We start from the raw sequence: 26,490 nt of genomic DNA, 5'->3' as shown, positions 1-26,490 counted from the left end.
ACATGCTGTCATAGTGTAGATTGATTAATGTCTGTGCTGTCTTGAAGTGCATTCATGTAAACCAAGGACAAGACTTAAATGCTGCTTGTTCTATTCTTTGTGTGAGTGCAAGCCTCTGATTTATGTCTACAATGTGCCGAACATGTGAATGCATCTGCACACTGACAGAGGGGAGTTATGTCCCCAACCTTAGCATTTACATCACCTTAAAGAGACCCTGTTACCACCTTAAAAAATGCAGGTAAAAGCACATCCTTTTTTTTAACCTAAATGTTTTTTCTTTTTTAAAACTAGTGTAATCAGTTGTAATGTGTCTTTTAAAGTGATTGTAAAGGATTTTTTTAAAAATAACAAACATGTTATACTCACCTGCTCTTTGCAGTGGTTTTGCACAGAGCGGCCCTGAAACATAGATCTCAGGTCCCCCGCCTATGCTTTTGGCTTCTCTTGTGCGAGTGACCCCATAGCAAGCACTTGTATGGGCTTGATCCTGAACCGCACTGCCTGCGCCCATGGATGCAGACAGAGCGACTCGCCTCAGCCCTTCAATCCCTCATCACAGGATTTGACTGACATCTCCCGCTGCCTCAGGAAAACCTGTGAGAGTGGGGAGACAAGACAGAACTGCTACAGACAGCCACAGCGCTGAATCAGGTGAGGATAAGTAAGTGTAAAGGGGCGAAGGGGCGATAATGCTACCTAAACTTTTTTTATCTTAATTCAGGGATTTCTTTAAGGTAAAAAATGTTTAGGCTTTAGAGCCACTTTACCAACTTGCCGACCGCAGATAGCTGAATGACGGCTTCATTGCGGCCGGCCACTTTTTGGAGGGCATCATATGACGTCCTCCCAGAACGCGCCCTCCAGTGCGCCCTCGGGGGCCTGCACCCGGCGATCTCCATGATCACTGTGTCCTACGGACACAGCTGATCACGTTAGGTGGTAAAAGGCCAATCACAGCGGCCTTTTACCACGTGATTAGCCGTGTCCAATGACACAGCAGATCACCAGTAAATGCAGTTGCTGACTATCGCAGCGTGAGGAAAGTACTGCCGATAACCGGCAATTGTCAAGGGAGGGATCGGCACCGATCATCAGGACACTGATGATCTGTGCCCTGATGATCGGTGTCCAGCAGTGCCACTCAGCAGTGCCGCCCACCTGTGCCACCCACCAGTTCCACCCAGCAGTGCTGCCAGTCAGTGCCCAGCAGTGCCGCCAGTCAGTTCCATCAGTTAATGCCGCCTGTCAGTGCCCATCATTGTTGCATATCAGTGCCAGCTCATCAGTGCCCATCAGTGCTGCCTATCAGTGCAGCCTCATCAATGCACATCAGTGAAGGAGAAAGTTTGCCTGTTTGCAAAATTGTTTAAAAGAAACAAAGAAAAAAAAATTATTTTTTTCAAAATTTTTGCTTTTTTTTTTGTTTATAGCGCAAAAAATAAAACACCCAGCGGCGGGTACATACCACCAAAAGAAAGCTCTATTTGTGTGGAAAAAAATTATAAAAATTTAATATGGGTGCAGTGTTGCATGACCGCGCACTTGTCACTCAAAGTGCAACAGCGATGAAAGCTGAAAAGTGGCCTGGCCAGGAAGGCGGTATAATTGCTTGGTAGGCAAGTGGTTAAACTTGCTAGAAAATTTGACTGCTCCCAAAAATTATTAATTCCCTAGCACAGCCCCCTCTTCTTGCAAATTATAGCCATGTCCTTTTCTGGAAGTGTCTAATTACCACTTGGGCTGGCCCAGCATCTCTGTCCCTCTTCTGTCTTCTCAGCATAAACTTTGTAGTAGCAGTTGGTACAGGAGTGAAGAGGAATACAATAGATTTTTACTTGAGTGACAGCTGAGTCTGCTGCGGCTGTTGACATTACATCCAAGATGGTGGCTCCCGGCAGCAGTCTCATGGCATTTGTATGTCTACAAAAGGGAGTCTTTTGAAGCTAAGTGACGTGGCTAGAAAATGTTAAATGCACTTTTAATTTTATGGGAACATTTTTGTTAAAATGCATGGCCTGGCGACAGGGTCAATTTAAATAGCCCACTAAATAGCAGTCAGTGGAGGGGATTGGGAGAGTTTATTTTGTAAGAAATGCTCCCTTACCTGTGTGAAATCTATCAGCTAAACATGGTTCAACCAAGCATTTGTCAGCTTGCGTCTGTTCACAACAGATATTTGAACTCCGTTTTCATTGCAGTGGGAACTGTATTGTGGTCTAGAAGGCTGTTTTTCAGTATTAGGCATAGCCGCACTTCAGCCAGCTTGCCCAATCATTCAGTCTGTTCTGTACACTTTTTGCAATAGTGAACAGCTCCATTTAATTTAATACTGCTCATTATTTTACTGTGGTTTTTATACACTAATTTACATGAAACAGAGTATAGACTAAAGACTTTCAGGAACCTTATTGCTGGTTTATGAATGCTGCTGCAGCTGGGGAAGCCAGACTCCTGCAGTCAAAGAAAAAGGTGCAGGCGGTTAAAAGTGCTCATCTGAAGTAATGCATATGTAAAATCGAAGAAGTACCGCAACTCCTTTCCGCCAAAGCCACACCCCCTGACATGTTTTGCTACTACAGGGTAGTGCCCTATAATTAGCCACTTGCTCTCCTGAGGATTTACCCCCCCTTCCTGACCAGGCCTCTTTTTGCTATACAGTGCTGCACTATTTCAACTGATAATTGTGCGGTCATGCAATGCTGTACCCAAACGAAAATTTATGTCCATTTTTCACACAAATAGAGCTTTCTTTCGGTGGTATTTGATCAGCTGTGCGCTTTTTATTTTTCACGTCATAAACAAAAAAATACCGAAAATTTTGAAAAAAAAAAACCCAATATTTTCTCATTTCTGTCATAAAAAATATCCAAAAACAAAAATTTTGCCATAAATTTAGGCCAAAATATATTCTGCTACATGTTTTTAGTAAAAAGGTTGCAATAAGTGTATATTGATTGCTTTGTGTGAAAGTTACAGCATCTAAAACTATGGTATAGATAATGGAATTTACACAACTTTTACTTTCTGACTGCATCACATTTCTTGAGGTGCTAAAATACCAGGATAGTACAAACACCCCCAAATGACCCCTTTTCAGAAAGTAGACACCCTAAGCTATCTGCTGAGAGGCATATTAAGTCCATGGAAGATTTGTTTTTTTTCACAAGTCTTTGGAAAATGACAAAACCTTTTTTTTTTTTTTTTTACACAAAGTTGTCACTTAAATGATATATTGCTAACACAAGCCATGGGTATATGTGGAATTACACCCCAAAATACATTTTACTACTTCTACCAAGTATGGGGATACCACATGTGTGAGACTTTTTGGGAGCCTAGCCACATACAGGAGCCTGAAATCCAATGACCACTTTGAAAGCCTGAAGGTGTGTAACTTCCTTATTTCACTTCCTCACTACCTTTCACAGTTTCAGAGGCCCTGAAATGCCAAGATACCCCCCCCCCCCAAATTACCCCTTTTTTGGAAAGCAGACACCTCAGAGAATTTAAAAAGAGGCATGGTAAGTATTTTGCAGATCTCATTTTTTCTCACAAGGTTTTGAAATATAAAAAAAGAAAAGAAAAAATATGTTTGTTTTCTTTCTTCATTTTCCAAAAACTTGTGGGACCTAACGAGATCTGCAAAATACTCACCAAGTTTCTTATCAAATTCCTTGGGGTGTCTACTTTCCAAAAAGGGGTCATTTGGGGGGGGTTTGGTGCTACCTTGGCATTTCAGGGCCTCCGAAACTGTGATAGGTAGTCAGGAAGTGTAATGAGGAAATAAAGCCCTTTAAAAGCCTGAAGGTGCTTATTGGATTTTGGGGTCCTGTACTTGGCTAGACTGCCAAAAAGTCTCTCATATGTGGTATCCCCATACTCGGGAGAAGAAGCAGAATGTATTTTGGGGAGTAATTCCACATATACCCACGGCATGTGTGAGCAATAACTCATTTAATTGAACATCTTGTGTAAAAAAAAAAAAAATATATATATATATATATGTGTGTGTGTGTGTGTGTGTGTGTGTATATATATATATATATATATATATATATATATATATATATATATATATATACACATAATTTTTTTTTGTCATTTTCAAAAAACTTGTGGTAAGAAAATAAATTCTTCTATTGACTCAACATGCCTCTCAGCAAATAGTTTGGTGTGTCTACTTTCCAAAAAGGGGTCATTTTGTGGGGTGGGGCATATTATGCCCAGCATTAGAAGTTTATGCCACGCATCACTCACTCTTCTAACCACCTGAAGACCAAGCCTTTTTTGACACCTTTTTGTTCACATGAAAAAAAAATCAGTATTTTTTGCTAGGAAATTACTTTGAGCCCCCAAACATTATATATATTTTTAAAGCAGACACCCTAGTGAATAAAATGGTGGGTGCTGCAATTTTTTATGTCACATAGTACTCGTGCAGCGATTTTTGAAAACGCAAATTAAAAAAAAAAATACCCTTTTTTATTTTTTTTACTTTTAATGCACAAAAACATAACATATTGGCCAATTATTTGGTACAATATAAAAGATGATGGTATGCTGAGTAAATAGATACCAAACATGACATGCTATAAAACTGTGCATGCCCCGTGCAATGGAGACAAACTGCATACATTTCTACTATCCATAGGCAACGCTTTAAAAGCCTTTACAAGATATCATTTTAGATTTACAGAGGTCTAGTGCTAGAATTACTGCCCTTGATCTGACATTAGCGGCGATACCTCACACGTTTTTACATACTGGCACAGGGGAGGGAGGTTGAGGGTGCTTTTTTTTTTTTTTTTTTTAAGTTAATTCGATTTTTTTTATTTTTACACTGTCCCTTTCATTTTTTTATCACTTTTAATGCTATCACAGGGAATGCAAATATCCAGTTATAGACCTGGGTCGGTGACCAGTTTTTTGAATGCAAATATCCCCTATAACATCAATGGGCATTGTCATATATTCTTTTTTGAGAAACCTGGGGTCTATCCGACTCTAGATATCTGCACTACCCTTACATTATCTAATCTCACCAAGATCGGTGTGATCAGATGCTTTCCCAATTTACAATTGGCGCTGTTTATATCCTGTAAAACTGAAGTGATGAAATACTCCTAGCTTCTGATTTCTTAGACTATAGAGATGATTGGCACCATTCCAGTCTCCAATCAGCTCTATGGTCAGCTGGCAGAAACACTGGCTGTATTCTCAGGTTCCCCCGATGACACGGGACTGCCCGAGAAGGCAGTGGATGGCAGCGGGGAGGGGGGCATCTTCTCCCACTGCTTGTAAAAGCAATCCTGCAGCTAATTAGCCACTAGGATTGCTTTTACATGAAAGCCGATCTCCTGCTAAAAAAAACGATACCAGGAAGCTGCAGGCATGTTCCTGGTATAACCATTCAAAGTCCAGTGATGTACCAGTACGTCGCTGGTCCTTGTTGGGTGTATATGCTGTGTTCTTTTATTTTTCATGCAGCATGTGGGCTGAATGAAAAAAAAAAAAGAAATCTCTGCCAGAAAAAGTATGTGGATTTGGCCACAGCACCTTCTGGATACAAAAGGGCCGTGGTGATCTCTACCTGGAATTTTAGGAAGGATCCACTTTGTCCAGTTGCTTTGTAAATTACATAAGCGTTATATATAGCCAATTGAAAGAAATAAATAGACACCTTTTTGTACCAGTGTTGGGCTTTCCGGAAAACTAGGTACGGATTCATCATTTGGTTATAGTCGTGGACACAGAGGGGTTTCTCAACAACGCCAGACACCTTGTTAATTTGGACTGTCACGACTGCGTGAATGGAAGACAGGACGAAAACATCCCGTTTTGTCCTTCCACTTAACTGCAAGCAATTCATCATTCCCCAAGCAGGCATTCTCCCCTCTTTCTAAGTCGGGTATTTACAAGCTGTTGGGGTAAGCCCTGGTGATTAGGTCACACAGCGCCACATGAGCCAATTCCAAGATTGTACAAAATGTGTCTAAATAGTGGCACGCTTGTATACAAATTGACCACGTATAAGTGGTACCCCTTACGGAACAAACACAGCACCAAGTCCCAAACTATCTTGCCACTGCTCCCCATGTAGTCTGGGCAGTCAGGGGGCTCTACTTCGCTGTCTCTTCCCTCATAAACCCTTAATTTGTACGTATAGCCTGTGGCCCTACCACAGAGCTTATACAGTTTGACCCCATATCTGGCACGCTTGCTGGGGATGTTCTGTTTGAATGCAAGGCGGCCAGTAAAGTGAATGAGGGACTCATCCACGCAGATGTTTTGCTGGGGCGTATAAACATCTGCAAATTTCTCAGTGAGGTGGTTTATGAGGGGCCAGATTTTGTAGAACCTGTCATGTCAGGGTCGCCCTGAGGATGGCAGAGTGTGTTACCCCTGAAATTCATGAAGTGCGTTATCTCATATCTATGTCTGGTCATGGCAGCAGAGAACACAGGCATATGATGAACTGGGTCTGTGAACAATACAACCGCAACTCATTCTTTTTTGTAATGCCCATGTTGAGGGTTAGGCCCAAAAAAGTTTTAAATTCAGAAACCGTAATGGGTTTCCATGCAAATGGTTTGGCAAGGTTTGAATTTGGGTTTGTGGTGATATATTGTTGAGCATATAAATTGCTTTGGCCCACAATCAAATTCTACAAATCTTCTGTGAAAAACAGCTCCATAAAATCAAGGTGAGTAGTTAAATTTGCTGTTTCCACCTGAATTCCGGGGTGGGCAGTGAATGGGGGAAGTACTGGTGCTGCAGAATTTGTGGGCTGCCAATCAGGATTTGCCAACACGTCCAGAAGGACACCAGGGGCTCTACGGGCCTGTGTGCGAATTCTTGGTGGCTGCGGGACACTACTTGTGCTTGCCGCCACACCAGCTTGTACTGCACTTATGGGATTTGCCACATCACCAAGTGATACTGCTGTGCTGGTATAAAAAAAGACCAGGGCAGGATATACTAGGCCGCTGGTGCTCGCCATTTCACTAAAAGGTAGTGCGGCACTAGTGCTGGCACTCTGCTGCATATGAGACAAGTCATGCGATCCTAGCACTTCAGCTTCATGGGGTCGGGTACTCCTGATCTTAGCAGGGACCTCTTCTCCATCGTCCAAGCTACCTGTCAGGGTGCCACTGCTGTCTACAGGTTCGTATTCTGAGGCTGATTGTGTCAGGGAGTGTTCCCCTTCGCTCTCACCTGCCATGCTCAGAATCCTGTAGGCCTCTTCACTAGTGTACCTTTTGTTGGACATTTTGGACTCTAAATTTACAGGTACCTAGTGCTACTCACGGGAAAAAGAGCACCTGGCTGTCAGGGACTGCTTGAACCGCTACAAAACAATTTACCGGCAAGTCCTAACAGAGATCAGGTCTGCTTCTGTGAACACTGAGGTTTTTTGTGTAATATATTACAAGTGACAGTGATCAGAAATTATACTGACACTTCTTGTTAGGGGTGGGGGGGAGCGTTGGGGCTAAACGCTAGTACTGGCAGCAAACGGGGATGATCCTGCTAACACTGCATTTTTGGGGACACATACTAATGGGGCACTGGTATAGTTTTGTTCGCGATCAATACATTGATCCGTACAAACACTATACTAGTGTTAATGACGGTGATCAGCGACCTATAGCGCGATAGTGTGTGGGCAATCTAACGCTAGCTGACCCTAGCTGGGAGGGATGCTAACTGACCCTGATGCTAACTGACGTCGCTAGTGGCACTTATACAGTGATCAGTGAAAAATACTGTATACTGACACTGTACTAATGGCACTGGCAGGGGGCAATCAAAGGATTAAATGTGGCAATCAAGGGGTTAAAATATCTCTATCTAACGTGTGGGTGCAAGTGTGCGGCTTTTACTCACGTGTGATGTCTTTCTTCTCTCTCTGGAACAAAATGGTTCCAGGGAGAGAAGAACCAGCTAGATCCTGTGCCTGTATTGACAAAGAAAGGCACAGCTCTGCATCTCCATTTGCTGTAGGAGATCAGCAGACTCCCAGCCAAAATCACTGGCTGAGACCTGCTGACATACACCTCCTACAACGAATGACAGCAGGGGTCAGCACATGTGCGGTCTGAACCCGGAAGAGCAAAGCGACATACGGGTACGTCACTTTGCCTGCAGCTACCCATCCACAGTACATTGCGGGTAGGAAGCGGTTAAGCTGCAGCGGGTGGAGTGAAACATGTCGGGGGTGTGGCTTTGGCGGAGACTAAGGCTAGGTTCACACCTAATGCAGTTTGCGTTTGATCCGTTTCTGCAGTGTGTTTTGCACATGTGATTTTGATGCGTTTTGTGTGTGTGTGTGTGTGTGTGTGGGGGAGGGGTTCTTGTTGCTAGGAAGATTTAAACCACAAAACACATCAAAAACGGTGCAAAAACACACTACATGCTTTTCTGCAATGTTTCCATTGAAGTCTATAGAACCAAGAACTCAACTTTTTGCGTTTAAAAGAAAGTCCCTGACCCTTTCCAAAAGATGCACCAGGTGAAAATGTGGAGATGTGAATGTGTCCCTCAGGAAATCATGTTAAATGGACTGTAGTGCGTTTCTGCAAAGCGGAAAACACTTGGGTGTGAATCTAAGGTAATGGGCTAAGCCGTTTTCACATCTACACTAGGTTGGCTGGACAGAAGTGTGGCACTTTTTTTTATTTTTAATTAAAGATTTTCAGTGTTAGGGCTCGTTCACACTCGGCTGTTTTACCAACGCTTGCCAAATGCCCCTATAGCGTTTGGCAAGCGTTGGTCCGGCGTTTGCAGAACATTTTTTAACGCTCCGCAAACGCCGCATGCGCGCTTTAGCGGCGGTTGCTAGGCGGTTGCCGAGCGTTAAAAATGCCCCACAAATGGCTATAATGCAGTTTGAATGGTGTTACCGCTCCGCAAACGCAGGAGCGGCACCATAGACTAGAATAGGAGGCTTCAACGCCTCCTGACTCGACCAGAGGTGTCCGTTTTGCCACGATGCGACACGACGCAAACGCTCCCGTTAGAACAGCACCATGTGCTGTAATGTGCAGAATTGGCAGAGGCGTTTGGGAAGCGTTAAAAACGCTTCCCAAACGCCTCTCTGCCGTCTGCACACAACGCTAGTGTAAACGTAGCCTTAGACTGGTGACTCTGGGTAATGTCTTACACCAAGGCAAAGCATACAACAGGTTCATAACCCTGAAAGTGCTGTTGATGGGAAGAATGGTATAGAGGTGATACCTGGTTACTCACATCTCTTCGTAGAAGTCTGTTCAGTCTGGGTGCATATGAGTGTGGGGTTTTTGTTTTTTTACAGTTATGCTATTAAACTCCCCAATGATTGCCCTCCACTAACTGCTAGCAATCACTGCACATATAGTTGCATGTAGCAATAAATGATTACATTGTGTGGTCTATGGCAATTAATTGCTAGTACATGCTGCATTCCACTGTGCCCTATATGTAGGAATCAGGAGCTGCTAGCAATGATTCACAGCTGACTTTACTAGCACGGTTACACCCATGTGTCCCAGTCTCTGTGAAGTCCTTCTTTAGTTGCTTTCAGCAGTAGAGATAAATTAGATTTAAATGATAGCTATAGATTAGAATGCAGCATGTCCTACTGCAATAGACCTAACTCCGTATGCCTCCATCTTCAAAACTGATGAACATAAAAGCTGCCAACTACTTTAGAAATAACAGGTGCACTTTTTGTTGACACATTTGGGGTTGATTTGCTAAACAATGGAGAGTGCAAAATCTGGCGCAGCTGTACATGGTAGACAATTGGTTTCTAGCTTCAGCTTGTTCAGTTACGCTTTAATTGGAAGCTGGTTGGTTACTATGCAGAGCTGCCTCAGATTTTGCACTCTCCGGTTTTAGTAAATCAACCTCATTGTATAAGAACACATAGCTAGTGCTATAATAGTAACCGCTTTTGGATAGAAACATAAATGCCTTGGAGTTCATATTTTAAAATGCTTCACTCAATTGTTCTCTGAAGGGGAGGAAATGGGGAGCAGTGCGGAGTTCCCAAGAGGCCATTTCATAATGCAGAGTAGAATGTGCCCGCGGTCCCATGATGTGTGGCTGTCCTAGAATATGTGCTCCCTCCTTCTATCACACCATAAATTCTCGATTTGCTGAAATGTTATTTACTTCTGGGGAAATATTTTACCAGGCAAGGCTTGCTCTACAATAAATCTGGCTTCAAGTATGTTCTTTCATACAAACCAGATAGATGGTATAGAAGCACAACAGCAGCACACATTTATTTTACAGGAATATCATCAGGAGACTAATGAAGCATCTTATTAAAAATTCTTCCTGATATTATACCACTCCTGAGCTATCAGAACCTGATAGGCCTGCATGGAAAGTTTATTATTTGTGTGTATCTAGACTGCCTAGGCTATTTGTGCTTTTCAAGTAGTACCATTGGGAGCCATTGCTAAAAATACGAAGAGAAACACTTGTGGAGATGTTCCATAGATCAACTAATTCAATGTTCTCTTTCACTAACTCGCTCTGGAAAATTATAGGTGGAAGTTTGACTGCTATGGGCTGAACCTCCTCTTTCATGCCTTTTCCTCTTATACAGTACTGTAAGACGACCCTGTCCATTCCTAGATTGCGAGTGGGTGGTCAAGAACAGACTGGTACTGTGGTACTGACTGGTACCAACCTTGTATAATAAAACACTGTCAAGTGTAACAATAATGTGAAAAATACAGTAATTTATGGCAGCATAATCTGGTTGGAACATGGTCAATCATTAATTCTGATTGGTTGTTGGGCTAGGTTCACATCTGTGCAGGTGGTGCCGCTGCATATCCGCACCACCCGCACAGAGGAATGTGGACCTGTGGGTGGGTGCCATTAATACTAATGAAATGCTGCCCACACTGGAAATCGCAACCGTACTGGGAACCATGGTTTCTGTGCGGGCTGCGTTTTCCGAAGAAGTGCAGGGACTTCTTCCCTGCGTGTCCCGGGGCACGGGAGTCCATTCAAATGAATGGGCTCTGGTGTCTGCACAAAATGCAGCCCGCACGACCTCAGATATGTGAACCAGGGGTAAAGGATTATTGTTGTTTGGATGCAGCTCTTTGACTATTAAAGGATAAATTCACCTTTGGGAACATGTTACCTGGTTTTAGGGTGGAACATGTAACTTGTTCTCAATGCTTCAGCTGGTGCCCATTTTGCCCCTCCCCCTTCCCTGTGACAGCATTACGGGGAGACATTGGCCGTGTGGCTATGTTGGGCTCTGCCCACACAGCCGCATCATTCATTCACAAAGTTCTGTGAATGCATGAACTACAAGTCCTCACATCCTTAGCGGCTGTCGGCTTGTAATTTTCAATGAACTACCATGGCGCTGTGGAGGAATTTATTTTGATCAATATATTGTCAAATAAAGGTTTGCTTTTTCAGAGATGTCACCATTGCTGACCTTCTTCTCAAAATACTAGTTGGCTGTTTCTAGCTTCAGTCCTTCTTAGTTTCTGGCCTGGCATAAACATGGAGTCAAAGCAAAGTTCAAACGCCTGATCTGTCTCATTGTTTGAGGACAGAGACTTGGAAAATTTTGAAACCAGTGTATTAGCAACTTAGTTTAACATCCAACATTTCTCTAACATTCATTGAGGGACACAGCCCAAGGCTCATGGGTGTAGAGTGCCACCTACAGGAGGAAGACACTAGGTGCAAGAAAAAGGAAACCTAAGGGAGTTGCACTACCCAATCACTAAATCCCACAGCTGCCAGAATGCTATATTTTTTTATTAGTGTACACAGAGGATGGATGTCTCTCACCCAACTCTGTTGGCTGAAGACTTTACCTTCTGGATCTTCATTCACTACTCTAGATCACAGGTGTCAAGCTGGCGGCCTTCCGGCTGTTGCGTGAACTACAAGTCCCATGAGGCACTGCAAGGCTGACTGTTACAAGCATGAATCCCACAGGCAGAGGCATGATGCGACTTGTAGTTTTGCAACAGCTGGAGGGCCATCAGTTTGATACCCCTGCTCTAGATCCTTGTCTCCCCGGTTCATTCATTGAGTACTTGTGTATCCTTGTTGGTACACTGTGTGCACAATTATTAGGCAAGTTGTATTTTTGAGGATTCATTTAATCATTGAACAATTACAGTGCTCTTGGTCAATCCACAATGTTAATAAACCTCAAACTTGAATATTTAAGAATGTAAAAGTGAGGTTTTGACATTCTTAGGAAAATATCTATGTGTGCACAATTATTGGGCAACTATTAGTGTGCAGAATTATTATGCAAATAAATGAAAATCGAAAATGTTCCCATCTCACTTGTTTGTTTTCATCAGTTAGTGAGAATATTAAAAACTTGCCCTCCAGAGGATTTACCCTCCTTCTGACCAGGCCATTTTTTGCGTTGCGGTCACTGCATTACTTTAACTGACAATTGCGTGGTCATGCACTGTTGCACCCAAATGAAATTTACATCCTTTCTTTTCCACAACTTGAGATTTCTTTTGGTGGTATTTGATAGCCTGTGCATTTTTACATTTTTTGTGCTATAAAAAAAAACTGACAATTTTGGGGAAAAAAAAACAATATTTTTCACTTTTTTCCTATTAAACATGTCCAGTAAAAAAATGTAAAAAATCTAATTTATCATAGATTTAGGCCAAAATGTATTCTACTACATGTCTTTGCTAAAAAAAAAATCCCAATAAGTCTAAATTAATTGGTTTACGTGAAAGTTATAGTGTTTACAAATGGCTGAATATATACTGGGATTTTATTTTTACTAGTAATGGTGGCAATCAGCAAATTATAGCAGGACTGCAGTGGGTATTCTGACACTGGGGGGAACTGACTTGGTGTCACTGACATCCCCAGTGACAATACAGTGATCAGTGCTAAAAAAAAACACTGGCACTGTACTAATGGCACTGGGCATGAAGGGGTTAACATGTGCACAGCCATCCAAAGCAGTGTTAACAAGCTGACAGGGAGGAGAACTGTACTGTTTACATACAGTTCTCCTCCTCTTCCGAGATGCTTATGAATCAGTGGGCCCCGGCGAGTAATCACCGGCCGGGACCTGGTGATTGACAGACGTGGCCGCTAATGACAGAGTGAGTAGGGCAAGTGCACGCCTCATGCGCGCCCCCTACCCAGAAGTGCAAAATCACATATACATGATTTTACGCACCCGTGCCACACTGTAGCAGTATATCTGCTATAGGGCCGTTGGAAAGCAGTTAAACAACTCAATTTACAAATAAGCATTTCTGACATTTAAAAAATAAATAAATAAATATCAGTGACCAATATAGCTACATTTCTTTTCAATAACAGTCATAAGCTTCCCATTCATGGAGTCTGTCAGTTTTGTGATCTGTTGATGATCAACTTTTTGTACAGCAGCAACCACAGCCTCCCAGACACTGTTCAGACAGGTGTACTGTTTTCCTTCACTGTAGAGCTCCGGTTTAAGAAGGGCTCACAAGTACTCAATAGGGTTTAGGTCAGGTGAGAAAGGGGGCTATGTCATTATTCTTTCATCTTTAAGGCCATTACTGGCTAGCCACGCAGTGGAGTACTTCGATGCATGTGATGGAGGATTGTCCTGCATAAATATCATGGTCTTCTTGAAAGATGCAGACTTTTTCCTGTACCACTGCTTGAAGAAAGTGACTTCTAAAAACTGGCAGTAGGTTTTGGAGTTGATTTTGAGTCCATCTAGCTCATCTTTAATAACACCAGCCCATACCAGTACCCCACCTCCATCTTGCTGGCATCTGAGTCAAAGTGGAGCTCCCCGTTACTGATCCAGCCATGGGCCCATCCATCTGGTCCGTCAAGGGTCACTCTCACCTCATCAGTCCATAAAATCTTTGAAAATTCTGTATTCAGATATTTCTTGACTAAGTCTTGACATTTCAACTTATGTGTCTTGTTAAGTGGTGGTCAGGTCTCAGCCTGCCTTACCTTGGCCATGTCTCTGAGCACTGAATATCTTGTACTTCTGTGTACTCCAGGTAGGTTGCAGTTCTGAAATATGACAGCACTGGAAGATAATGAGTTCCTGGTAGCTTCACGTTTGATTCTTCTCAAATCTTTGTCAGTTAATTTGCATCTTTTTATCTCAACACATTTCTTGCAACCCTTTTGACTATTTGCAACAAAAAGATTCTGTGATCACACCCCAAAATCTTAGCAATTTCAAGAGTGTTGCATCCCTCTGAAAGACTTTCTTTTTTGGCCCATTTTGCCTGAGGAAAAGAAGCTGCCTAATAATTATGTACACCTTGATATAGGGTGTTGATCTCCTTAAGCCACACTCTCCCTCATTACTCAAATACACATCACCTGATATGCTTAAATCCAATAATCATTCAAGTTTGTACAGCTTGGAGTTGGACAATATGAATAAAAATGATGATTTGGTCAAAAAATGCCTAATAATTGTGCACACAGTGTATAAATGAGAATTCACTGCAACAGTAGAAGGATTTATTTCTTGGATGATACAGACTTTGAAGAGCCCAATGTCCCTTATAGATGGGTCACAAGAAGTCCTGTTTTATCCAAGAAGCAAAGCATTCCACTGTCACTTCTGGTAGATTTGAATGAGGAAGTCTAGCCACTCCAGCCCCATATCTGGCAGTGGTTTTTTCCAATTTCAAACTGAGGACAAGGAATTTGGCAAACATTGTCTCATGTTTTCAGAGGGAAATGTCAGCACTGGTAGTCTCAAAATTTTCCAGCACTGCAGGCTTTGTCAAAGCTGGCCAAACCTATTACACTCTGGTTGTACATTAGCTGTGTCTTCTCCCTAAAATTTACCAACAAGGGTTTGTGTGAGGTCCTTTTTAAATTATTTGTTCTTTTAATATGCAGTTGGGAAGCATTTACGTACTTTACATTGGTTTGTAATTTAAAAACTTCTCTTACATACTGTATTACAGTCTAATTATACAATCTCTGTAAAATCTACTTTAGATTTTCTAGTAGGTGCATGATGACCTATTTAAAACTCCTTTCAGTTTGTGTCTAGTCTGGCAAGTCATTGCACTGATCTAGAGGGAGGAGATTGTTCAGAAAAAATTGTATTGTTTGACCAGTTTTACGCTGCCTAGATCAGGTTTTCTCAACTAGGGTTCCTCCAGAGATTTCAAGGGGTTCCTTGAGCAATAAGCAATTTCTGCCTCTCAGATAAATTCCCTCTTATGCCATCGATCTTGTTAGCTATCTATAAGGGGGTAATTCTTTTCAATGACCACAAGTGAGAGGAGCATTCTTTATTTCAAGGGTTCCTCTGTGTTGAATAGGCTGAGAAAAGCTGGCCTAGATCCGTGTTTCCCAACCTTTTTTTCAGTTGCAGCACCCTTTTACAATTCTGTACAATCTCGAGGCAACCCATTCTAAAATGGGAAAAAAATAAACTAATAGTTTTAGACAACACAGCATTGGATGCCCAACATTAGAGGCAATTTATTCTTACAAAGCAAATACACCTTTGCACACTGATACTGACTAGTATTCAGTGTTTCTCGTATTCCTCTGTTTTAGTCTTTCATTTATCTAACATGGCCCCAGTGCTGGTGATAAAGGGCAGGGGATGGGAAAACAAGGATGCTGTGCAGGAGCCCAACATTCATCTTCTCAATCAATGATGTTATTGGTGGTTAAGATGCCAGCAGCTGGCCCTCGCACTGATCGTTGATGTAATGCTGTACTATAAAAATCTGTGGCATCGTGTAACAAAAAGGCAGGCTTGATAAACTATCTGCCTTGTTGACAATTTTTTGGCAGTTTTCAGTATTTTTTTAGCATTTTGCCAAGGCACCCCTAAAAATTTGAAATGGCACCCTTGTTGAAAAAGGCTGGCCTAGCTAAAAGCAAGCAACACTCCACATTTGAACATTCCTTGCTATTATTAGGTTTCCTCTTCTTGATGTTGCCCATAATTATTACAACAATTTTAGAGATCTTTAGTTTAGAAACCATAATTTAACAAAACAAAGCAAAAATAATCTGGTCAAATGGAATTTTTCATCAAAATCCGTCACACTGCTCATTTGAACGACTCATTTATTGCAGGCAATTTTGAAAAATCAAATATTTTTTTGAAATGACCCTTATAAGATGTGTGATTGTGAGAAGACAAGTTCCTCTGTGCATGTGCCACCAGATGAGAATATCTGGTTCCTGGCACTATAATGAATCAGGTGAGGATGGATAGGCATAGCTATATCCAGCCTAATATATCATAATCTGGAAAACATTCCCCTGTTTTGGGCACCTGCTAGGCCTAAACAGAAAAAAATTCTTTTGGATATCTGGTTGTTCTTTTATATGGGTAAATATAGTAATCATGTCCTGCTGCTTTTTCCTAAAAGCTTTCAAAGCTGTGAAAAAAGTGATCAAATGTTTACATGTTCAGTTCTTTTGCTGAAGACTTAAAAAACAACATTCAGCAGCTGCTAGTATTTTTGAATGGCATAGCTGCAAGTAGATATCTATTAGAAGCTGTTGTGTGTGTCCATTAGTGCTCACATAGAAAAGCTAAAACTTTTCTGAGGCTGGCTAAAATTCATTAAAATCAAGAATGTACAAGAATGAATTCTGCCAGTGTGTTAGGCAGTAGAGCCACTGCTGGTAAATGTTGTTTCCCAGTGTTTCATCTTCTTTTATATCCTGTTTTATTTACAGTTGGAGGAGTCTGAATTTACCAGTGCTGCGGCAGTAAAGGCTCGGAAGTCTATGGAAGCCGAAATTGAAGATCTCCATCTTCAGATTGATGACATTTCCAAAGCTAAAACAGCGGTAAGATACATGGTGATATTCCGCATTTGTCTTTGTTGATCTGCCAAAGCGGTTTCCTGTCTCAGTGTATGAAGATCAAGCTCATATCATTTTCTTTTCTGTCCAGTGGTGAGCTTTCGGACCTGCCTGAAAAAGTAGTGCTTTATGTGACTTCTTTGTGTGCCACCTGTATCCGTTTTGGAATTCCTTCTTTGTTCTGCTTGCTACTGCGTGTCTCCATATCTTCCTGCTTTTTCTGCTTCTGCCTGTTTTCTGTCTATGCAACTTGCTGGTGCTCTCATCCATCATATTTGTGCCACACATTTCCTGCTGTATTTTTTTCTGTGATATCCTTTTGTTTACTCCACCTGCCAGTTCATTGTTAGATGAGTACATCAAATCTTCCGGCCCAGTCACTTATAGTTAAATTGCCATCTAATTATGATGAGTAGATCAGTGTAAATACATTTAGAACATCAGTGTTATCCCAAATTTACAATAAGATTACAAGTTAGCATGCTTTTTGAAAACCTGTATTTAGGCATGTATCTGTATAAATTAAAGTGTAATTCCAGTCAAATACTAACTATGCGTAGACCTACTCCCACCCCCATTCTAAGACTAACTACCCTGTAAAGAATAGAAGTCTATGCTTAGCTATGCTGAGGGTGCTCTGGTCTGATCACATGACCTCCACTGCAGAGCTTGGGCAATGACATCACCCACAGGCTTACAATGGGGCTGCCATCGTTGGCTGTTCCTCCTGTACACTGGAGCTGGTTGTGGGACCCGATCGTGTTACCTGACCAGAGCGCCCTCAGCATAGGTAAGCGTAGACATCTTTCCTTTACTGGATAGATAGAGTAGGCTTAGAATGGGGGTGGGAGTAGGTTTAGGCTTAGTTAGTATTTGACTGGAATTGCACTTTAATGAGACCGGAGTACTCACTTCTGCTTACTACCTATCCTAAAGGGAATAACAGGGCAAATATTAAAAAATACATAGTATATACCTACAACACATGCTCATTCACCTATGTTTTATCCTTTAAAATTTTGCAAGTACTAAATTCCTGTGTGAGTGGACAACACAGTGCCTTTGGTACACTTAAATCCCAGCCAGCATTGCCTGCCCTGCCTGGCGGACTACAGACTGCCTGTCCCCCAGCACTTTTAGGCCCTTCTCCTGCATGCATTGATTTCCCTCCCAGTAAAACGATACTGCTGCCTTGAAACCCAAGAGCCTGCTGACCCCATGTGTAGAGAAAGGGTTCCTCAGAAATGTAGTTCCAAGGGCTGGTATACGATAAATGATAAATTTACCTTTAAAAAAAATAATAATAAATGCACAACGTTTTGCAGGCAAAAAAAAAGTGTATTTATTTTTCTTTATCAAGAGCCTGTAAAGCATTGCACCCACGATCAGCAGATCATGGGTGCAATCTCAAGGTCCTGCAGACTGTCCATGTAGCTGTCTGCCCATACCTCTAATATGGGCAGGCAGTTACTAAATGACAGGAAGGATCAATGAACTACCTAGGGCGTTCAACAGTGCCCTGGTAGTTCATTGAGAACTGAAAGCTGTCAGCCACAATGGTTGATGGTAGTTGTAGTTCTGCCATTCGCAGAACTCTGTGAACGAATGAGGTGGGCAGAGGCCTGCAAGGCTGGGGTTTTTTTTTTTAAATTGTGACAGCCAGTGCGGGGAGAACATCCCCTGGCCCGCTGTCACAACAGGGTCTTAGGGAGGGGTGCAGGGGCTGCTCAATTTGTAATATGTTACAACATAAATATGGGTGTGACATGCTACTAAAGGGGAACTTATCCTTTTAATAGGAACAGGGCTCCCAGCTGCCGCCCCTGCAAGAATTTTACAAACCTAGTCATGATATCACAGGGAGTAAAAATAGCCATTGCTTGCTATGGGACCAAGGTAAATAAAAAAACAATTATTGCTGGAACATGCTCTAGACTAGAAGGAAAGAAGAAGGTATGGGGATAAATTTTAGTAATGCCTGGGCATATGATTTAACTATGCGATCTACTCCTTTCTGTGCACATCTTCTTTCCATGTGTGTCGTCTTTGCTGCATGCTGTCACTGTTACTTTGTCACTTTTCTGTAAGGTATCACAGCAGCATCCACCATAGTTTGGAAACTAACAGGCCATTTCATGCACAAAATTCTGAATAATAAAAAGTTTAATTTGTCATTTATTTCAAACTAAATTAAGCACGTGTTCAATAAAGTTTTGAAAAAGGTTGTCCTCTCTTTCTTTCCCTGCCATAAAGGGGAACGAAAAGAAGAATCCAGTTGGCTCTGCTAGTTCTTAATGTTTCTGCAGAAAGACTTCATTCCCAACTTTGTAGAAACAATGCACTCAGTGCTGCCACCCCTCTACATAGTCGCTGTTGTCCTTAATTAACCCCTCCATTGCTGTACACATTTGCTGAGCTCATTATCCTGGTATGGAAATAAAATGCTAGTGGGGGAAGGCAGCCTTGGAATGACATTTTCATTTATACTGAGCTTAATAAATTTCACTCTTTAGCTGTGTCCGGTCTTCTTCCCCCAGTAGTAATAAGATAGATGACAGCCAGACCGAGCCAAGGAAGTCGTTTTGCTTTTGGAATTATGTGCTAATAGATTCATTAACTTTCTGAAGCCCGCATTATTCTCTTTATTAACAGGACCACCCCTCCCAAACCAACTCACTCTCCACTCCTTCCAGGAATAATGCAGCACAGATTTTCATAAAAACATACAGAAATGTATTTGGGCTTTATATTCTGGGTAGCTGTACTTCTGAAGAGGCGATTGGAGAACCCTAATGGGGAAGTCTGTTATCTATGTTTCCAATAGCAACCATGATCTGCCTTGATTTTCTTTTTTTCTCTGTGCTAGAAAATTATAGCTGAAATCTGGTTATGCTGAGTAAAAAAAAAACACAGTTCCTTTTATACATAACGGACACCCAAAGTTTACCCTTCATATGATGTGTAATGCGATCAAAGTATATCTTCAGATCAGTATGTTGGGGCAGCAGTGCTTTCGCTTGCTTCAGATATAGGCTTTTCACTAATACGCCTAAATACCTTACTCCTATGGCTACTACTTCTGTACGAAATAGTTCCTTTCACTGTTACCAGGAGTCTACTTTCAAACAAAGGCATAGCACCTCCTTTGTTGAACTTAGGAGCCCTGGACTCTCAAGTCCAGCAAGCCTGTCCAGAAGCACGCCTCACAAGGAGTGGATGGACATTTGTTGGCATTTGCACCAGTCTGGATCTCCTGGGTTTAATCTGTCATTTCAAATGGGTACCAAATAGAGTTTTTATCTCTGCACTCTCCTTGCATTTTGACTTCAAGCCTGCCAGTTTCGGCTCAAAAGAAGGTAGATTTAATGACCATCTTGCATGAGCTTGAAGCACAAGAGACTGCACGTGCTGCTTACTTTAGAACATTGATCTCCAAACTGCAGCCTAGGGGCCAGATGCTGCCCTTTGCTTGCTTTTATTCGGCCCATGGAGTACTATTTCATCCACTGATAACAATTGGGCATAATTTCCCCCACTGACACCAATGAAGGGGCACAATTCCATCCAATGACACAAACGTTTGAGCACAATTCCTCCCACTGACACCAAAGATGGGGCATTGGTTTTTTTTCCCCACTGATGTTGGGACCTTTTTTTACTCACAAATTCCCAACGGCCACAGTCCGGCCCCCCTAAAGTCTGAAAGACCGCAAACTAGCCCTTTGTTTAAAAGGTCTGGAGACCCCCTGCTTTAGAAGAATAGTTTTAAATTTTCTGTTATAACCTATTTACAACCCCAAAACTAACTGGGGACAACCGCCAAAACTGGACTTAATAATGATTACTTTGTGTACCCTCACTGAAGCAAGAGGAATTTCTAACTTTAGTAGACATGCCGAGATGAGATGCCTACACACCCCCATCTTCCGCTCACATCAGCGCTTTTTGCATTCAATGTGCTAGGCCAACATTTCTAATTTGCAGCACTATGATTCGATCTCACTTTTGCACCCTGAGTGTTCACAAAAATGTTGCCCTACTTCTAGTTCTTCTAGGAAACCAGGGTATTTATGTCACAGATTACTGGGATGACCTCCTACTGAACAATTGCTCAGCCGTAACCTTGTCTGGCATTGCCTAAAGGATTATTCGATTTCTTCAAAACCCTGGAACTGAGAGTCATCAGATTGTGTCCACACCCCTGGGCCACCCTTCTGCAAGGTCACCTAATCAGAGTGTAGTTGATCAATGCCACAGCAGTGACTCCCAAAGCAAGGCTGCTGTAAGAGAAAAAAGTCTGATACTCTCCTGGACTGAAACTCAGATACTTTTCAGCAGTCCAAGTGCCTGGAGTGTTCATTTGGCAGACTGACTTCCTAAGCTGTCAGTGCCTAAACCTGAGGGCCTAGCCTCTGCACCTCGAGATCTTTCAAAATATTTGTCAAAGGTGGAAAAAACAAATATGGACATCCTGGCCCCCAGGTTCAACAGTAAGCTTGAACAAATTGGTGGCCAAGACCAGGGATCCTCTATCCTTTTATATTAGATAAATCACTGACCTAAACAACCTTAGACCCATCTCCCTGCTGCCATTTACATCCAAACTCCTTTAGCGCTTAGTCTATAATCGCCTGAGTTCCCACCTCACCGACAACAACCTCCTTGATCCCTTACAGTCTGACTTCCGTCCCCTACACTCCACCGAAACCGGCCTACTCAAACTCACCAACGACCCGTTAACCGCCAAAGCTAATGGCCACTACTCAGTGCTCCTACTCCTTGACATCTCCGCGGCTTTCGACACGGTCGACCACCCCTCCTCCTCAAAAAACTATGCTCTCTTGGCCTCAGAGACTCCGCTCTCTCCTGGCTCTCTTCCTATCTATTACAGCGCTCATTCAGTGTTAGCTTTAACACTACCACCTCCCCCTCACTCCCCCTCTCTGTTGGGGTCCCTCAAGGTTCTGTCCTCAGGCCCCTTCTCTTCTCCATCTACACCTCCTCCCTTAGCCAACTGATACACTCCCACGGCTTCAACTACCATCTCTATGCCGATGACACGCAAATCTATCTCTCTACCCCTCGCCTAACCCCTTCAGTCTCCGCCCGAATCACTAGCCTACTGAACGACTTATCAGATTGGATGTCACTCCACTCCCTCAAATTAAACCTTTCCAAAACCGAGCTCCTAGTTTTCCCCCCAGCCCGCGCCCCCCCCCTGACTTCTCCATCAATACCAACAACGCCACCATCAGTCCCACCTCGCAAGCCAGAGTACTAGGTGTCATTCTAGACTCCAATCTGTCTTTCCAGCCCCAGGTCCAATCGCTGACAAATTCATGTAGACTCCACCGCCGCAACATCTCCAAAATACATCCGTTCCTAACCCCAGAAACTACTAAGCAACTCATTCACTCCCTTATTATATCATGACTTGACTACTGTAACTCCCTCCTCACTACCCTACCTCACCGCAGGCTATCCCCGCTTCAAACTATCCTGAATTCTGCGGCCAGACTCATCCACCTTACTAACCGCTCCGTATCCGCCACCCACCTCTGCCAATCCCTCCACTGGCTTCTGATTGCCCAACGCATAAAATTCAAACTACTAACATCCCCTCCCTCCTAGATTGTAAGCTCCAAGGAGCAGGGCCCTCGAACCCCTCGTGTATTGCACTGTATTGTTACTGTACTGTCTCGTGTACTGTCTCCCATTATAATGTACAGCGCTGAGCAAACTGTTGGCGCTATATAAATACTGTATAATAATAATAGATGTTCTGATGATTCCTTGGACTCAATTAAAGCTGGTTTATGCCTTCCCCCTAAGAAGATCATCCCTCGATTGCTGCACAAAATAGTCAAGGAGAGAGAGTTCCAGTGATTGACACATCACCCCAAATTGGCCCAGAAGAACAGGGTACACAGACATACTGTACTCAGACTTCTGAAGGAAGTCTTCATGGCTTTAATGACATGACTGTTGAAACCAAAGTCCTAATGAAGATAAGTATGTCTCTGTTGTTCTTATTTTACTGGTGTAAGGACAGGATGTTGGGTCCCAGGGAATACTATATCACTCATATTTTGACCTTCCTGCAGTCTGGTCTTGACCAGCATTTGACTCACAGTATCCTCAAGTGACAAGTTTCTTCTTTATTAATTTTATTCCAGAGACCTCTTTCCTTGCAATCCCCCATAAATACTTTTTTTTTCAGGAAGTTTCTTACATAAATCCCCCAACTCCTGTGTCACCTTGGGATCTCAACCTGGTGCTCCCTAAACTTCAGTGAGGAATTCTGTTGGAAGACCTCAGTTGTAAGGCTGCTTTCCTGGTGGCCATTACATCTCTTAGGCGCGTTTCTGAATTGGCAGCTCTTTCCTTTAAAGAGCCCCTTTTTTTTCACAAGGACAAGGTTGTATGAGATCAACGCATTTCCAGGGCATACTCTTTTAGGGACAGAGTTCCTGTTTTTTTTTTTCCTATCAGAGTCCATTCCACCAGGGCTGCTGCTGTCTCTTGGACTTTTCAGCATCAAGCTTCTGTTTTCCACATTTGCAAGGCCGCTACTTGGTCCCCTATCAACAGGTTATTGCTGCAAGCTTCTTTTAAAGCTTCTCTAAGCTGGCATCTGAGTGCTTTTTTGTTTGGATTCTTAACCCTTGTTTTCTTGTGGGCCTGTTTGCAATTCTGTTTTGCTATGTTTTTGTCTGCCCCTCACTTTATTGCTTGAATATGTCCTATGGTCTAAGAATACAAGGCCCATGTCCTGTACTGTACAATTAATATAATACAAATTTGAGTTGTGTCCTGATCACTCCCTATTGCTTACTAAAAAAAGTCTCCTGGTGTTGGTGGGGTTATATGGTGTGCTCTGGGGGTGGCCTGAAGCTGCATATAACCCATGGTCTAAGAATACTAAGTCTAAGTCCTGTACTATACGCCATAAGCAATGCACAGGTAATTCCTACTTTTGTTGCTGTTTGTGTACCGACTAAATAGATTTCCCAGTGAAAAAACAAAGCACAGTGAAAACCTGACAGGTGTTCTGTGCCTTTTTCACTCTGTCCAAAACTAAACAAAATTTAGGTATAGTTGGACTTTAAAGTGTTACTAAACCTACAATAGTAAAATCAGTCTGTATATCCAATAAAGCATGCTTGTTATACTCACTGTAGAAACTAAATAGTCCTCCACATTGTGTAAAAAGGAAGTTTGATCCCATCTTCTCTGATCCTCCCCTTCTTCCACAGTCCCCATTTAATCTTCTGATAGAGCAGAGCCTTGGGGACAAGCTGCACATGCTCAGTTTGGTGTGTATTGCTGGAGAGGTTTTTTTTTTCTTTGGAGATTGATTATGATCAGCACAGGGCCAATCAACGCTCTGCTGGACACTGATAGAAGTCACAAGACTGCTACAGTGCCTTGAAAAAAGTATTTAAACCCTTTGAAATTTTCCACTTTTTGTCATGTTACAACCAAAAACGTAAGTGCATTTTATTGGGATTTTATCTGAGAGACAAACACAAAGTGGCACATAATTGTGAAGTGGAATAAAAATGATAAATGGTTTTCAAAGTTTTTTACAAATATCTGATATGGCGTGCATTTGTATTCAGTCCCCTTTATTCTGATACCCCTAACTAAAATCTAGTGGAACCAATTGCCTTCAGAAGTCACCTAATTAGTAAATAGCCTACCTGTGTGTAATTTAATCTCCGTATATACTGTTCTTTGACGTTCTCAAAGGTTTGCTAGAGAACATTAGAGAGAAAACCGCATCATGAAGGCGAAGGAACACACCAGACAGGCCAGGGATAAAGTTGTTGAGAAGTTTAAATCAGGGTTAGGTTCTAAAAAATATCCCAAGCTTTGAACATCTCGCTTAGTATTGTTCAATCCCTCATTCGAAAATGGAAAGAGTATGGCAAAACTACAAACCTACCAAAACATGGCTGTCCACCTAAACTGACAGGCTGGGCAAGGAGAGCATTAATCAGAGAAGCAGCCAAGAGGCCCATGGTAACTCTGGAGGAGCTGCAGAGATCCACAGATCAGGTGGGAGAATCTATCCACAGGACAACTATTAGTCGTGCACTCCACAAATTTGGCCTTTACGGAAGAGTGGCAAGAAGAAAGCCATTGTTGAAAGAAAGCTATAAGAAATCCCTTTTGCATTTTGTGAAAAGTCATGTGGGGGACACAGCAAGCATGTGGAAGAAGGTGTTCTGGTCAGATGAGACCAAAATTTTACTTTTTGGCTTACAAGCAAAACACTGTGTGGCGGAAAACTAACACTACACATCACCCTGATCACACCATCCCCACCGTGAATCGTGGTCGCAGCATCATGTTGTTGGGTTGCTTTTCTTCAGCAGGGATATGGAAGCTGTCCAGATTTGATGGGAAGATGAATGGAGCCAAATACAGGGCAATCTTAGAAAACCTGTTACAGTCTGCAAAAGACTTGAGACTGGGGTGGAGGTTCACCTCCCAGCAGGACAACGACCCCAAACATACAGCCAGAGCTACAATGGAATGGTTTAAATCAAAGCATATTTATGTGTTAGAATGGCCCAGTCAAAGTCCAGGCGTAAGTCCAATTGAGAATCTGTGGGAAGACTTTAAAATTGCTGTTCACAGTAGGGTTGCCACCTCATCCTTTTAAACCCGAAGACATATTAATTACATAGGTTCTGAGGCTAATTTAATTCAAATAAGGCATTACGTGAGTTTAATTACCACCTTAAGCAGCCACAGAACCTGTGTAATTAATATGTGTTCAGTTTTAAAAGGATGAGGTGGCAACCCTAGTTCACACACGCTCTCCATCCAATCTGACAGAGCTTAAACTATTTTGCAATGAAGAATGGGCAAAATTTTCACTCTCTAGATCAGGGGTGGGCAAACTTTTTGACTTGAGGGCCGCAATGCGTTCATATATTGGACCCGGGGGCCGGACCAAGAGTAGATGAATGATGTGTATGTGTCATCCATAGTAAGTATAGTAATATTCCCCCATAGTAAGCATAGTAATTAATCCCCCATATAGTAATTCATCCCCCATAGTAATTCATCCCCCATATAGTAATTCATCCTCCATATAGTAATTCATCCCCCATAGTAATTCATCCCCCATATAGTAATTCATCCCCTATAGTAATTCATCCCCCATATAGTAATTCATCCCCCATATAGTAATTCATCCCCCATATAGTAATTCATCCCCCATAGTAATTCATCCCCCATAGTAATTCATCCCCCATAGTAATTCATCCCCCATATAGTAATTCATCCCCCATATAGTAATTCATCCCCCATATAGTAATTCATCCCCCATATAGTAATTCATCCCCCATATAGTAATTCATCCCCCATAGTAATTCATCCCCCATATAGTAATTCATCCCCCATAGTAATTCATCCCCCATAGTAATTCATCCCCCATATAGTAATTCATCCCCCATATAGTAATTCATCCCCCCTATAGTAATTCATCCCCCCTATAGTAATTCATCCCCCCTATAGTAATTCATCCCCCCTATAGTAATTCATCCCCCATAGTAATTCATCCCCCATAGTAATTCATCCCCCATATAGTAATTCATCCCCCATAGTAATTCATCCCCCATATAGTAATTCATCCCCCATAGT

The 26,490-nt window shown here is 42.3% G+C and overlaps 1 protein-coding gene across 17 annotated transcripts in view; it reads left to right on the top strand.

Moving 5' to 3' along the window:
- MYO18A (myosin XVIIIA) overlaps window positions 1–26,490 on the top strand; it is a 462,365-nt gene that overhangs the window by 375,608 nt on the left and 60,267 nt on the right. For all 17 annotated transcript variants that reach the window (XM_089683011.1, XM_089683012.1, XM_089683010.1 and 14 more), the window contains one exon: window positions 16,705–16,818. In XM_089683011.1, coding sequence (XP_089539137.1) covers window positions 16,705–16,818 — 114 coding nt within the window. The remainder of the gene's footprint in view (window positions 1–16,704; window positions 16,819–26,490) is intronic.

Source organism: Staurois parvus, unplaced genomic scaffold (genome assembly GCF_062004578.1).
Source record: "Staurois parvus isolate SC_StPar_1 unplaced genomic scaffold, SC_StPar_1.0 ptg000299l, whole genome shotgun sequence".
Taxonomy (NCBI): Eukaryota; Metazoa; Chordata; class Amphibia; order Anura; family Ranidae; genus Staurois; species Staurois parvus.
This window is presented reverse-complemented; position numbering and strand designations above follow the sequence as displayed.